Below are 16,657 nucleotides of genomic sequence, written 5' to 3'. Positions count from 1 at the left end.
ATACTAGAGTACCACTTAGCAGTGCACATGACACAACATAATTCCTCTTAATACATTAGCAGAAAAATTATTTACACAGTGCATTCTGAAAGTAAAGCAGTTAATTGAACAGTGAGGAAATTTTTTAGTGATCCTGATTTATAACAGTAAAAAAAATTCCCAAAACTTTTCATGAAACAAGAAAAAAATCATCCTGGTGGCCTTCATACCTTCAATGAAGATTATTAAAAAATATCTACTCTTTGAAAACACATTGTTCACTATAATGAGGATGAAGTAGCTATGTTTGTTAGCTTTAAAAGTAGTTTGAAGTAACAGCCTTTCTGTAACATAAATTTGGACTGGGGCAAATTTTAACTGAATCATTGTATCCAGCTATAGAATCAGGAATATCTAAAAATGGACAGATAGACACATTTCATGTACTCAAATTAGGGATAGCAGAAAGGTAAGAGGAAAATTAAACAATTAATTTTTGAATAGTAATCAAAAACAACTAAATGATATTAAGTAGCCTTTATAAATTTGCAAAAACAACATGAAATTGCTAAAATTGTAGCTCTTTATTTACTTTTAGATTAAATGTGTCATGGAAATGTATTATTCAATACTTAGCTTAACCAGTCTCTGCTCTGAATTCAGTCCTGACCCAGCACATGAATTGGGATATTTATCATGAGGCCTCCTGAGGTCCTTTCCAGACAGTTGGTCTGTGACTTTATGTTTCTTCAGAGACAACTTCAAAAAGCCTAATAGCTCAGGTCCAGTTCTCAAAGAGAATCACAATCCTGTGGCTGAAAAGGCTGCAAGGCAACAGAATTTAAGGAGCAGAGACTACTCTAATGAAAGCAGTTTTCTTGACTGAACAGAAAGTCAAGGGATAGATGTAGTGTTAGTGGTAGAAATAAACTTTGAAAGCATAAATTTGAGTTTCGTGATACCTAAATCAAGCCTCTCTCCTTGTTCCACAAATCTGTGATTTAGAAATGGACAGCTAAGAATGCACCTGGAGAAAAAATAGCATTAATTACCCTGTGTTTGTTCACCTTCTTTCATGTCCAGATCTCAGCTTGTACAATTTTCCTGGGATTATGCAAAAAGACATTTATAAAGCTAAGAAACCTTCCTCCCTGACTTCTCTGGCATCTCAAAATGAAAATAATCCTGACTAATCTAAACCTGTCCAGTCAATGTGATAAATCCAATGCTGCTTATTTTAGGAAAAAAAAATAACAACATATCAGCTGAGATCTTCTTAAATGACTTGTCAGTTTGGTATTAGATTTTGGTGACATCTCCAAGCTTTGTACAGCCTAGTGCTTCTCAAAACCAAAATGACAGAGATTGTTTAAAGTCCTGAATCCAAAATACCAACTTTTTTTAAAAAGAAATATCTTGAAAATAAGTAATTATTTTCAGGTCAAACCTTGTGCCAGGTAGAAAATATGTAAGACTGTTTTAATTTCCTGAACTAAGTATCTGGACTATCAGTTTATTACTTTTAAGAATGATACTACACTTGTTATATAACAAGAAGGAGGAGGATTTTTTGGGAAGATGAACCTTGTTGTAGATTTCAGCTGCCCAGAATTATTTGTTTCCTTTTACCCCTGCTTTACCCTTGCCCTGCTCCCCTTCTCAAAAAGCACTATGATTTAATTTTTTTTACTCAATGACTGGTGTTACAGTGCTTTATAAGCTCTTTCCTAGAAAATATAGACCTGCAATAACAGTAAGAAGACTTTGAAAAAAACTGACACATAAAAGACTACTTCTAGTCCTAGAATCCAGATCAATGTACGACAAGGTTTATCTCCTGCCATTTACAACTACAACTTCATAGATTATGTTTCTAAAGGTTCCATTATTATTTAGTGAGTTTCTAAACTAGACAGAAACTGAGGAGATGTATTATGCAACTTTAACAGCTTACACTGAGGTGTTTTTCTTTTTTATGGGTGTTTAATGTCAAAGATGTGCTATGTACTCAATCTTGAAATATAAAAATAGTGAAAGGAGAAAGATGATCTGTCACATTGATCTACTCAAGGATTTCAGTTACTCAAGTTATTTTGTCTAAAATATTATTTTAGCTTATATTATGTTATTTGTTTGCAGTTTTTTATTATTTATTTTCTTATCAGGTTGATACGAAGATAAACAGTCTGAAGGGAGGAAGTAGTGGAAGACTTTCAGCAAAATTGTGAAAAATGAGCACTGTCAGCCTGGTAAGTTTCTCTCTCCCTTTAGTGTTTTTGTGTTGTACTGAGGGTGGCTTTCCAATTCGTGTTCTCATTTATATTTCTAGACAGATCTCAGTTAGTGTTGGTTTCATTCATGATGTAATATTTCTGTGTTAATGTTTTAAACTTTGCCTTATGTGTCAACAAAAGACAAGTGCTCATTATCTCATTAACTCTTAGAGATGCAGTTTTGTCATGGATCCAAGTACTTCCAGTTCCAGGCAGAGTAGTTAGAACATAAAATTATTTTGTAATCCTTTAAGTGTGTATACAGTACTCCCATACTTTTCCCAGCCTTGTCAGGACTATATTTTGGAATTTGAAGTAAAAAAACCAACCAAAAACTATGAGCTGAAGGGTTTGGTTTGAAATTGTTATAATTCTGATTCATTTATTTCATTCATATCATAGTTTAGGAATGGCACTCCAAATCCTCTGCCACTCCTCCCCTCACCCCTCCCATGGGAGACAAAAGGCAGAGACTATGGGCTGAGATAAAATTTACTGGAAACAATGAGATAAGAAAAATGAACAGCAACTGCAACAATATTGGAACCAAAAGTGTAGAAAAAGTGTACAAAAGTGTACCAAAGTGGTTGATTTACATGGAAAAATGCTCACGAAGCCTGGGACAATGAAAAACAATGGCAGACAGACCAGCTGTCCTGCTTTCATGCTTTTTTCCTCAACTTCAAGCCATGCTCACCTTCTTCTCAAAAGCAAGAATCTTTTACTCCTGCCACCAAGGGTGACCTGAGGTGGTTTAGGAAAACAACCTAGACACACCTACACATCTTCAAGCTTTTCTCCCTCAATGGCTACTGTGAAAAAAATTAACACTCTCCTGGCCATAAACCAGGGCAATTAATTAAAAGACAAAACCAAATGAAAAAAAAAAAGAAACCAAAAAAAAAAAAAAAACCAACCCAAAACAAAACCAAACAAAAAAACCCCCAAAAAACAAAAAAACATAAAACAACAACAGCAAAAAAAAGTACAGCAAAAAAAAGTACAACAAACACAACTTTTCTAAGTGTTCAAATTGTAATTTTAAAGCAATTACTTATTCTAGCCCTTTTCATACAAATATTTGCTTCAGGTAAGTTTTCCTTTCATGGAAATTCTATCTGTGAATTTCTTTTCTTGCCTAGAAGAAAGTCAGTGCAATTAAAGCAGTGCTATCTCTTTTGGCAGGACAAGTAGTTTGAAACGTTAGGGGACAATAGTGTCTAAATCTCTAAAATGAGTGGAACTAGGCCTACTATTGCCTTTACACATCAACATCACACAAAACCTTTTGCTAATGATGTGCTGGGAAGTGGAAAGATAGTTTTAGAAATTCAGAAATAATTGCAACACTTACAAGAATAACATGTTCAATTTTAGAACATGAAAAGACTAAAAACCCCTGCTGTCATCTAACTGACACAGCATAATGCCTTAAAGCACAATAAGGAGTTGTAGATTTCTGTCAAGACTGGTCTTATGTGATCTCTAAGTTGATATGTATATGTGTAAGTGTACTTACTTATATATTTCGGTATGTATATATGTATCTATCTATCATCTATCTATCTATCTATCTATCTATCTATCATCTATCTATCTATCTATCTATCTATCTATCTATCTATCTTCTAATGATAAATGGAGGATATACAGGCTTTAATTAAAGGAAATACAATAGTTTCTGGGTTTGACTATCAGTACCAACAGTTAATCAGTAGTGCTTCACCATTTACTGACTTTGAAAGCATATCAGATAATAATGGCAAAGTGAGAAACCCTTCTGTCATGGTTTACTAATGGTCTTTCCCAATTTAGCATTCTCCATGAAACACCCCAAACCACCCCTTCTTGCTCACTCCTCTTCCCCTCCCAGCTGCTGCAGAATGGAGAGGAGAAGGGGGAGGCACTAAAAGGTAAAGATTCCGGATTGAGATAAGAGCAATTAACTAGAAACAGCAATGTAATAAGAAAATGAAGAGCAAGATAACAATACTAATACTAATAATGGAGTGTTCAAGGCAGGCAAGCGATTCACACGGTGTTGCTCACCAAGTGGAGCCCAGCTCCACTCAACCTCATACTCTAGTAAGCCCTAAGTAAAGAGCCACCCCTCCCTCCCCACCGGGCATGGTGTGAGATGGTATCAAATAACCCCACAGTCCTGACCATGTCCCTCCTGGATGCTGCAAAAATTAACCCTGTCCTGGGCAGAACCAGGACATTTCCACCCCTTATTCTATATCATGGACATCATGCCCAAGTCCTACATCTTCTAACTATATACATACATGCATATATATATATATGTATATATATGTAGACACACAAGAACAGGTGTCATTGCCATAGTCAATGGTTCTCCCTCCAAAATGTCCTGTAAGTTAATTTTGTCTATGAATGTGGGCTCTATCCATCCTTACTGTATTTCAGGACAGGAGGACTGGTGTGTTGTTGGGTGGTTGCAAGCTGAGTAAGGAGCATACAACTCATGTCTGGAGCAGTCCACACACATTGTGTATCGTCATTATGGCATTAAGTGCCAGTGCCAGTCAGCAACTAATATATATAAAATTCAATATTACAGACTGTTCTTTCCCGAAAGTTAAAGTCCCTCGAGGTGTACATGGTGTTTCAGTTCCCTCTGCATTACCCAACCAGTGCACCCAGTTTCTTGAGCAACAGGTAAAAAGTATTATTGTTGACTATTTAAGCGCATATTTTTAGCTATTTCAAAATGCCATCTAATTCCTGTCACTCTTTTTGGTTCCTGCCTGTATTAATAACTATTAACATTTTCCCTACTTTGATCTTCTTTTGGTATTTCTAAAATAAAGCCATTTAATAAGGAATTAATTTTCAGCTTTAACAACAATTTATCGTCCTTAGCTTTTTTGCTGTTGTGTTTTCAAGCATGTTAATTGGAATGAGAAAGAAAAGATAATTTGGGAAAATGCATCAGTAAACACTATTAAGCATACCATAATTCTTTTTCCTTTTTTTTTTTTATGGTGTAAAAAAAATTACAATCAGTTTTGTGAGCAATATTTCAAACATACTGTGATATTAGACAGTCCTAAGAGAAATTAGAAGATTTCATCTTAATATAACTATGGACTTTAACATACAAAAAAAAATTATATGTCATTACTGTTGCAAGCAGTATCATCAAGATGAAACCTTGTCTGCTAATTCCACAGTTCTCATCTGAGAAAACAGAAGTAGTGAAGTTAGGTGTCTTTCCACAGGTATGTGAGCGGTTTCATACAGGGAGGGAACCTAAGTGCTGTCCTGAGACAATTTTTTATTTATTCCTTGTCTCCCTTGTGTTCTGGATGGGAAAAGATTCCATTTAGTGTAGAGGGTTTTACCAGAACCAAATGTTGCTGTGATTCTTTTGAGTAATCCAGAATTGTACACTGTCATCAGTTGAGATGAAGTATAAATATGTCTCAAGAAGAGTAAATGTTGCAAGAGCTATCTTGTCTACTTTCCTTAGCTGAAAAGAGTGGGTGAGTCTACTTAACTTAACTGTACCAACTATATAAATATATTTCTTCAAAATCAGTTTCACAGGGTTAGAATCACACACCTACCTTCATATTCAAGATCTCCTTTTATTCCCATATTGGTAAATTGAGTGGTGCTCGATCTAACTCTAGAATAAAGATGCATGTCATGTTCACGTCACTGTGTTATTTCAATATACCAGCTACAAGACAGGTCTGTTAGGTTGTTGTGTGTCTTCGTATTAACTTGCAGAAAACACTTCCGGGCATGTCCAGTTTCTCGGTTAGTACAGGTTATCAGATTCAATTTGATCAAATAAGCTAAGCCACTTTAGGTCAGCAGTACTCTGTTCCCTTGTTTTAATTATAATTTCCAGGGTATTTCTTGTGTTTTCAGATGCATTAAAAATAGAGCTGAGAAATACCCTAATTTCTCATCTTCTTTATTATTCCAGGTTTGTTTCTTCATATTGGTTTTCTCTTGCTGTCTGTGAGACATCTCTGGCAGTGAAAGTGTTTTAAAATCAGTGGGGGACAGGTTGCTCTTTGATCTGCTAATTTAGTAGAGATATGAAAAGATGTTTTTTGCAAACAGTAGGTGTGGGTGGGTGGAAGGGTCATAAAAGGGAGAGAAGAGCAGCTCAGAAAGTAGGACAGGAGCTGTAGCAAAAGGAAGTAAAACAATACAGCTGGAAAGAGAATGAAGACTAGACTGACCAAAATATTACAAAGATGGTGTGATAGGGAGAGACAAAACTCTGAAGTTAAACAGAGTGCAGTGTATTTTCAGTATGTGGTTACATCTGTTAAGTCACAGACATTTTTCTGTGTATTATGTCTGATAAACATCCTAAATTGGAACATCTTAGAAGCAAGCAAATAAAAAATTCTGCTTAATTTATTTAACAGCATTTTCCATTCCCCTCTCCTTAAAAAATACATGCAGAACCACGACCACTGTCCCATTCGTGCTGAAGCTGTAACTTACTAAAGCAAAGCATGATTGTCTTCCCTTCATAATATTTTTTTTTTTAGTTTTGGGATATATGGAGATGTTTTATTATTAAATATTACCCAAGTTACTTCTTGACCTCTTTGTTCAGTTGATGCCCCTTTTTTGAGTTGGACTTGATGATCCTTCTGGGTCCCTTCCAACTCAGAGTATTCTGTGACTTCTGGTGGCAGATTTTGTGATTTTCATGAGATAGGAGAATAATCTTGTCCTGCTGTACTTTCATCAGAGCACAGAACAGTGGAGAAGGTAAACTAAAGCATTATCAGTTCAGAAAAATGGAGGTCATGATATTTGTTTAAAAACCTCAGTTAGTTCATGTGTTGTTCTTACACAGTTTTACCATTCATTTCATTTCCATCTGTGGGCACAAGAGGTTAGTAAATTTTCTCAACCCTTCTTGTTGAACTCTCTCCCCTCATAAAACTCTAATTAAAAATCCTTGAAAACAGGTCAGATTCAAGGAAACCCAGGTATCACTTTTAAGAATTTCTATGTATTTTGCAGGGTTGGTTTTAAACCTTAGATTATCCCTGCATTTCACTATGTTCTTGAACTGCATCTGGTCTTCAGCTAGTTTGAAGAATTTATAGCCCTTTAATTAACTTCAGATGAGCATTTCCCTGTGATGTATGCAGAAAAAAATGGCTCATTAAGGGAACAGATTATCCCATCATTAACAGTACTCTTTACTTTTAAAAAAGCAGAAAACTTTCTATTTTGTGAAATTCCAGAATCTTTTTGTTGTCTTTTCTGATATTTCTATTACTAAGTATGCTTTATAATAAAAAAAGAACTAGCTATCCAAAGCTGGTAAAGGAAGCATGTCCTGACCTATGCAGCAGTAAGTTAGGGCCCACAGGCTTATGTTTGGACTTTACATGTACGTAAATATACCTCTTCTGTGAGTTCCAGTTCATTATCAATTCATTTTTAGTTTGCAATTACTGGTACTGAAAACACACCTCCATAATTGCCTTATGCTTTAATGACTTTCAAATACTAATAGCAAATAAAAATTTTAAAATATGTCAGCCTGTATAAATTTTATTTAATTGTGAGACAGTGCCTCACTCATTCTAGAAGAAATAATTTGTCAGAAAAAAATCCTGAGGCACCTTTACATTGCAAAGTATTTTTACATTTGAGACCCTAGATATTTCCCAAATGGTCAATAAACCAAGTTTAAGGATGTTTTAATGTTCTTCTAGAAGAGCAGGCTTATCAGTTCATAAATATATGCTACAATAACAAAATTCTCCCTATCTAGAAGACAACCTGAAAGACATTGCTCAAAACTGGTAATTATGGTCCTCTTCGTAATTTGCCTTGCAAAATATTCATATTGAAATTTGCATTGTTGTACCTTACCTAGATAGTTAATTCTTTTCAAAGAAAATGCTTAGCTGTGTTATGTTAGTAGTCAAAATTTATGTCTCCAGCAACCCTTCCTACAGCAAAATAAAACAAAATATAGAAGGGGTGAAAAGGGAAATGAAGCTATGATAACAAAACAGTGCACAATGTTGATTTTTTTTTATTTTAACTGTCAGAAAAGGTTTTATTTTCAGCACTGATGCATAAATCAGCTCTTGAGATGGCAAGATGGGGATTTTGAAGGCAGTTGGTGACAACAATGAGTTTTCACTTCATAATTTAATGTGCTTAATTTATCAGTAAGTTAAGCCTATTTTTCAGTAGTCCTATACTTTAAAACATTTTAATTAAAGTAACTTTTCAATTTGCTACTTCATGACTTTGTGCTGGAGCTGATTTATTCTTTGTGGAGGAGACATGAAGCACTTCCCACCTTATATATTTGTATATAGAAAAAGAATATTTTACAATCTTTATGCTAAACAACTAATCTCGCTATTAATGGCTAAAGCGTTACTTCACAAGCCAATGTCTTTCAATGACATGACAATGCATGAAAAAGCAGATAAGAGATGTTTTGCCCAAGCTAAAGGCAATTGAAAAAGAAAATAGAAAAAAGTCAATGTGTGAAGCAGGAGAGAGAAGAGAGGTGGCTTGGATGATGCACTCTTAAATGCTTATTTCAGTATTGGCTTAATGAGGAATTTCTGTGAGCTTCTTTGTGTGTTTAATTAGCTGCAAGGAGTAGCAGTTATTATTTCTGTTATGATAAAAATATTCTAACATCTCTGGAAATGCTTTCAGTAGCCCATGTATTTTTCTCCTGGCCCTTGCCCACCCTTCTAAAAAAAGTCCAGAGTGCTTTGTTTGTATCGAATTGGTCCCATGGGGTTTTATTGCAAAGGTTAAGGGAAAAATAACCTCAAAGCAAGTACAAGAGACATGTTGGTAATCCATATGGAATAGCCAGTATGAAAATCATTGAAGTTAGAAAGCTGCTGCATAAATGGAAACAAGAGTTTAATGAGGAGAGAGAACCCTCTTGCGAAGGTGTAGAGCCCATATATCTGTGTGCCCAGAGCAATCCTGCTAGAAGGAAAGGGGAATACACACTCAGGTACACCTTCACTTTTATGGCAATGGACTTAGATCAAACGACACCTCTGCTTGATTAAACAAACCCTGTCCTCTACAAGGGCAGTCTGAGAAAATGCAAGTGCACGTGAGAAGTGTTTTCAGCAAATTTTAGGTTCCTGAAGACTCTTCCAGAATCATACAATAAACAATTTAGAACCATTACCCATCATCCCATCACAAGAGGTCATGCTAAAAGGTTTGTCCCATTTTGCTTACAAGTCCCCTTTACTGAAAGGCCACAGTAAAATCTTCATGGAGTCTTCTCCTGACTAAACAACTCTCTCAGCCTTTTTTCATAGCAGAGGTGTTCCATTTCTGTGCCATTTTTAAGCATTCCCAAATGAACAGTCTGCATTTAGGCTTCAGACTGTTAGTTCTTTTTCTTCTGGTTTCACTTTTCTTATCCCCTAATCTTCCCTCTCTACCTCTGTGGGTCTACATGGAAGAAGTGGAACCTTATTCCTGCTGCTTCTTTTCATGTTCAAGGGACATCCCAGAACACTCCAAGTTGCATTTTTGTATTCACATAACTTTGTTTTTTTTTTAGTAAATCAAGTGCACTGTCTTGCCAGAAGCTCTTTCCTTTCTAATGGAGCATATCATAATCAAAATTATAAATCTGCCTCACCTAAAAGTGAAAGAATAAATTTGATTAATACAGGACTGGGCTGGTAGTGTGTAATAATTATGGCTAATGTGTCACAGGAGGCAATAAATATGGGTAGTAAGATGTACAACAGCCATTTTCAGCAATGTGAAAGCCACAGAATATATTCCTTCTATTTCTTCTAGTTTGTTTCAGTATGTAAATTTATCCTTTTAAGACTATGCAGCTGTTGTCAAATTAAAAATTTATCTGCAGCCTAACAAGATACAGCAGAATTTTGCAGCAGTAAACTTCGTGGAGAGGAAACAAATAAAATTAATAAAATCAGAATATTCATTGAAAATAATACATCAATCCTTATGAAACTGCAGATGTCTAAAGCATAGACAAGCATACCTACATTCATGGATGAATGTATTTTTGTTGCTTTAAAGGACCAGCTGCTCTCTAGGGTGGTGATGTGTCTTTGGGATGCTGATCAGAGTCCATTTCTTCTCTGCCCGTTGATTGTGAGAAAAGTATCAAACAAAACAAGGGGGGTTTCTTCTCATTATGCATTACTATGAATTTCAAATCCAAAGTTAGAATTGTATCTGAAGTAAATGAGTGAAATCCTTCGGGACTTTTTCACCAGCATGTAATTTCATTAGAATTCATTAAGTCACTGTAGAGAAAAAGAATTGGGGAAAAAAAGAGTAATCCCAGGGAGGGTTGTTTCTTTCAGCTTTCTTTCTCCTCCTTTGAATTACACACTGGCAAGATTTTTTGAAGATTTTCTGTCTTTTTTTTCATGGTGGTTTGCATAGCCATCTCGTATGTACTGCCAGTAAGGTTGGGTCTAAAATTTCAATCAATATATTCTCAAGTTCAGAGGAGAAGCAAGTGCAGCTTTGTATATTATCACTACACTCTACTGAATGAGTTTTATTTCTGTTTAAAATTATGTATTTATATGGCTGTAAAACGCTGAAGGAGTTTCACATATTAAATATTTGCTACAGTACAAAATTAAATCCTTCTCTGGATCTTGGCATGCCAAAGCATTAACATTTAGCTGCAAAAGTTCAGTTGCTTGACTAGTTCCGAGTTTTGGGGTGGTTTTTTTCTTCTTATTGCACTGCTGCTATATTCAGACAGTGCTGAAATTTGAAGAAGCTCTGTGTAGTCTCAACATTAATATTTTCTGTGTTCTATTTTTTGCTTGTGTATTGAATTTTAATTCCCCTGGAACCTTAGACTGCTGACTGAGTCACAATACTAATAGTGATTAACTCTTGGATTTTGTGATATGTAAGTAACACAAACCTTCTGTACTCCATCATCTAGAGGGAGAAAAATCTGGAAATAAGCAGTCAGTGAGTCTTTTGACAAAATCCCTTTTTGACTTCAGATTTAAGGAAATTTTTTATTACAGTACCTGAATTTTTTGAATGGTGTATTAATTGAAATGCAGCCTGTTCAGGGGCAAGAGACTTGATTTCATAAAGAATGGCATTGTACTAATCCCTCTGTATTTTTGTTCCACAAATTTCTTAAGAAAACAGAAAGTTATCTGACAGATTTAAAAGACTTACTGAGGAAAAAGAGTGGGTTTGATTGTTTGTTTGATTTAGGGAGACATTTGAGTTTGGCAAATACGTAGCTCAATTCTCAGACACCTCAGCATGCCCTTTCTTTAAATTGAAGTCAGGCTATATTGTTGTGGAGTGTAAGAGCTCCAGGGACTGCTGCTTCATTCATGGACTCAAGCAAAGAAATTTTGCAAATTTCTGCAATGAGATGTCTTGGAGACAGACATAAATTTTGTTTTAGGATTATGCAAATTTTGAGCTATCCGTGGTCAATATGTTTTTTGGTATAAGCTAGAAGATGTATACTGCCCTATCATTAAACAAAGCACACTGGAGACAAAAAAATAAAAAGGAAAAGAGAAGAAAATAAAAACTCAAACCACCAGTGTTTTGGAACCATGAATATTTAAGAAACTTTTATTTGGAAACTACCTGCTTCTGTTGTTCCTTCAGGAAGTATAGAGGCTCTGTTGTGCATGTAGGATGAATTATCATGATGTTTGGCTTAGTCAGTATTCTAGAACTGATTAAAAATTTTTAGAGATTTGCAGAAGGTAACAGGCTGACACAAGAAATTTTAAGTCAGGTAAAAGAAATTACAGTTTTGTCTTCTTCCGCCCTAAGGAAAAATTGAATATTTTTTATAAAAATATTTTAAAGGTTTTTTTTTAATCACAAAACCATTTCAAGAATCACTTTCTGATTGTCATTATTTATAATGTCATCTTATGTGAGAAAGCAGCAGGTAAACACTCTTGTCTTTTATTTCTGTATAGGTAACATCTATAAATTATTCAGTCTATATCCTTTTCTGAAAGTGCAGAAATGCTATGGCCTTTAACATCCCAAATTACACACCAGTAGTGAAGCCCAGGCAGAATGTCTGCCACATCTGTTTAAATTTATTGCAAAATAGCAAAAATATTTTGACAAAACCCTTTACTCCCTGTAAGTGCTGATTTCACATTCTCAGTGGGGCTCACAGAATCTTGTCACAGAATCACAATAAAATGCAGAAATATTTTGTCATTGCCATGTAAGATTTGAAGGGAGAGACTACTGAGTATGGCACTTTTCATTAATTACAGGTATAGGTCTCCTCTGGCATCCTTGACAGCTTATTTTTCAGACTTTATGGAGGATAGCAATTAACTTTTCAAATAGGGCCACTCATGAGGATCCCAACATCTAAAATTAGACCTCTAAGTTAAAAAATATTGCCTGAAAACCTGACTTTCCTTTGCTGCTAATGTTAATAATAAACCTCAGGGCCTTAAGATCTCTTCTCATTTACACTTTCTCTTCTCCTCTGTGGATAGTTTGTTCTTGATGAATCCTCTTGCGTTACCAAGGCTATATCTGCTGCATTCCTTTATTATAACAGACTGCAGTGCAACTTCAGTAATCGCTGGAGACAGCCAGGCAGCAGCATTTAAAATGCTATGTGTGGAAGCAAAGCTACATGATAATGTTCTATTTATCCTCTTATTACAACTTTATGTCTGCAGATCTTTTAGAATTAGGGCCATATTTGTTGGTGAAGTTGCTTCTTAATATTTCTTTTGTTTGGTTTGTTTGTTTTTTTTTCTGTGGCACTTTTTAGTGTTTGACTAATACTGTTATCATGTGGTGCCCTAATGAAATTTCTGTAGGAAATGAGTATTTGAGTTGGGTCAGAAATAAAAAGTCTATTTGAAAGTATTCTTTTGTTTGGTGGTTGTTTTCTTTGTTTTCAAATTAGGAGTCTTTTTGTATGCCTATCTCAGTCAGTCCATAACTTCTTGGTCTGAGACCACTCGCCCTCCAGGGGTATTGTTTTAAACTAAGGAAAAAAAAAAAGACCCTCTTCTTAAATGTGGAGGATGTGTAGTTCAACTGTGATCTTATGAGTGACTTTTCTGCCCCTTAACTAATCCATTGTCCTATATTTTTAACAGAGAAGAAATTTTATCTTTATAGTGCAGGTGTTTTTTACCTATGAAAATGTGATTGCTTTAAAGGGCATTTGTCTTATAAAGAGCAGATATAGTCAAACTAAAGTTGACTCCTTACACAGAGTATTACCATTATATATAGTATTCAGCTGGGCAAGTTAAAATAATCTGAAATAAATAAAAACATCGGAACCCCCTTTTCTTAGAAATTCAAATATAATGCTTTAAATGTGTCTTATAACGGATTTTTTCTGTTTTGTGTCTATGATACATGTAACTGTAAATGTAGTGAAAATAAGGATAAACTCCAGTTCTGAAAATGTTTAAACTCTTCTTCATTACTTCTAAAGCTATAATTCCTGTAGTGTTTGTGGGTTCTTTTATTGTGTGTGGATTTGAGCAATCATGAAATCAATCATAGTTAACCTGAGCTGGAATAGTTCATAAGTGCCGTTTTGAGCAATGCCAGCACAAGCTGCAATACATCAGTTTCCAAATTGACAAATTCCCTTTCCTAAATACAAAAAAACCCCTAGGATTAAGGTACAATTATGGCATATGTCAAGTATGGAATGCCTCAAAAAGTGCTGAATTTTCCTAAGAATAAAATTTTTTTACTTACCTTTTTTTTCTTTGTCATAATTTTTAAAAAGAAAGAACCTAGCACTGTCTTTAGAATTGGCATCAAATGAGTTTGAATGATTTGCAAATATATTTTTCTCTTAGTTTTAAGAGAATATTAAGGGACTACTCATTTTTCACAAAGCAAAACTGTTTAACTTGCTTCTCTAATGTTTAAACAACATCAACACTGAGAAAGTGGGTGAACAGGCTTTATTTTGAGAAGAGCCAAGATTTTAATTCTGTTAAGGCTTTTTTTTATTAAAAAGCCACTCAAGTAGGTTTTGAAATTCTCCTCTTTCTCTTTTTTTCTAAGCTTGAATTAGATGTGTTTAGCTGGGTACACTGCAGAGGTAAGGAGGATTGCAAGACACCCCCTCACAGTCTGGTCACCTACTGCTGTACAGATCCTCTTTCAGATGGTTCTGCTTATAGTACCCCTGTAGTTTTTCCCATAGTGAATTTCTCTGCCTCTAACGTGTCAGAAGTTATGCAAAGGAAAATATAGATCCTTGATAATTACCTTGTTTGGGTTGTGTCCTCCTTCTAGAAAAAAAAAAAACTGGTTTTTACTTGTGCTTCTTCACCAAAAGTTTGAGATCGTTACTTATTTAGTATTAAATTCTGATCAATATCACGTACCCTAATCCTGAGCCTTTAAAGTCCATTTGCCCAAGTGACCACTGAAGTCAGATGGATCATTTGTATTTCTGAACCTCAGTATTTTGAACAACTCTCTGTATTCATCTCCAGATACGCGCACTCTGAGGTATCATCCATAATGAATTCAACCTTTCATATATAGGCAATTTATTACTATTTCGTCATATGAACTCATTTTCAAAGATTTAATTAAAGCATACATAGAGGTGAAAGTCTCTGTTTTCTTAACAAAAGGGAATGCAGTAATTTTGACTGTTATTTAAAATACAATATATAATAATGTTCTTTCTTACTGAAGAAAAAATACCACAAAAATGTGGGTTTAAGTCTTGGGATGAATTATTCGCCTTTTTTTTTCCTTCTATTTTTTGCTGGGTTTTCTCAAATATGAATAAAATTTCCATTTATGATTTATGAAAAAAACCTTTCATGGGTATCTCATAAATTCAAGATGAATTATTTCTAATAATAACTACATAGCAGCGCATCTGTGATTTCTCCATGTTTCTAAGCTGCCATGATATTTGGTATTTTGAGGCAAGCTTTAGTCTGAGCATTGTCATATTCCTGTATTGGTTCATAAAAATTGAATTACTGGTTAATATTTAGAACTGTTCAGCTGTTTCTGCTCCAGCAGCATGCTTGGTGGGCCACCAAAAAGATTTATAATGCAGTATAATTATTTTGGTTTTATAGACAAATATAAATGAACGACATGAAAATCAGGCCATAGTCAGATTCTCACAGTCAAAAGAATTTCTGAAATAGGATATTTCAGGACGTTTTCTGTCCTCCTACTCTGTGAAAGCCAGAATAATAAAACATTGTTTTCCCTGTGGGGTTTGCATGCACAGTGGCTGGTACCTTTAAACTTAATGAGTTTTGATGTTGATTTCTTGAGTGTGGGGCCTAAAGATGATACATGATCAGCACAGTTTTATGGACAGAAGGAATTCCAGTCTATTTGAAAAGTGTAAATCCAGCATTTTGCAGATCTAGTTAGCTTTTCTTCTTGGAGGAACAGTGCAAACAGATTAGTTTTTAATTCCTAAGATACATGAACAAAGACTTTCAGTTTACAGCATGGTTCTATGACAGTGCCAGGTAACCTTTCTCAGTGCATGAAGAAGGATGTGCCTTTACGGAAGTTGGTTTTGTCAAGGTTTGCACTTGCTGCTGTCCCACATTTAGATTGGACGTGGTTGTGGTTTATGAGCAAATATAATAAGTGGATTATTTATTCTGGTGTATTGCTTTTCATTTCAGCTTTTCTATTTCATGCATAATTTTTTGTAAATGATTCCATTTAATTATTATTGGAAATGGATGAATGGTCTTAGGAACCATCAAGCAGAAGTTTAATTTAATTCAATTGAATTTACATAATGTTACCTGTCTGAGATGAAATTTCAAATAACATAGAGAATAAAGAAATGAGACCATGGTATAAAAAGACACTTGCAAGCTATGCAAAAAGAACAAAAACAAATTCTAATTAATTTTGAGGGAAAATAATTGAAGAGATCAGTTTTTTTCTGCCTGCAGATGGCTGGATTTGGATGGCATGGTAAGACTGGCAGAGAACTAAGAGAGTAAGGCAAACACCAAGACGAGAAATATCAGCAGAAATGGTAACAGAAAGGGAAATGCAAAAACATATTGTTATGAAACAGCCAGATGATAATTGTCTGTCTGTCTCTGACTGCTCTTCTATTAAGTCTTTTTTACCCTGTCTACCTTTGCTTATTGCTTTCGAATATTATCAGTCACTCTGAGAAAGTTATAACTGCCTCTTAAATGGCCACTTCCATTTCTGATGCTTCAGGCAACCCCAGACATTTTTGGTACAGGAAAGCCAAGCTCAGTGCTCAGCCTTGTAAACTATCCATGGAGAAAAGGGGGGTTAGTCCATTAGAAGACAGTATAATTATAAGCATGTTCCATTTGGCCACTGGTTTGTGGGAGTCAAGATAAGAC

The 16,657-nt window shown here is 34.9% G+C and overlaps 1 protein-coding gene across 1 annotated transcript in view; it reads left to right on the top strand.

Annotated features, from left to right (window-relative positions):
• The window catches only part of LOC146424560 (uncharacterized), a 259,631-nt gene extending 256,508 nt beyond the window's left edge, over positions 1-3,123 (top strand). The window contains exon 5 of the mRNA XM_085043442.1: positions 2,145-3,123. Coding sequence (XP_084899568.1) covers positions 2,145-2,149 — 5 coding nt within the window. The 3' untranslated portion in view covers positions 2,150-3,123. The remainder of the gene's footprint in view (positions 1-2,144) is intronic.
• Positions 3,124-16,657: the final 13,534 nt, after the last annotated feature.

This window comes from Lichenostomus cassidix, chromosome Z (genome assembly GCF_008360975.1).
Source record: "Lichenostomus cassidix isolate B80296 chromosome Z, HeHo_3.0, whole genome shotgun sequence".
Classification (NCBI taxonomy): Eukaryota; Metazoa; Chordata; class Aves; order Passeriformes; family Meliphagidae; genus Lichenostomus; species Lichenostomus cassidix.
Note: the sequence above shows the minus strand (reverse complement) of the source record. Positions and strands in the feature narration are given on the sequence as shown.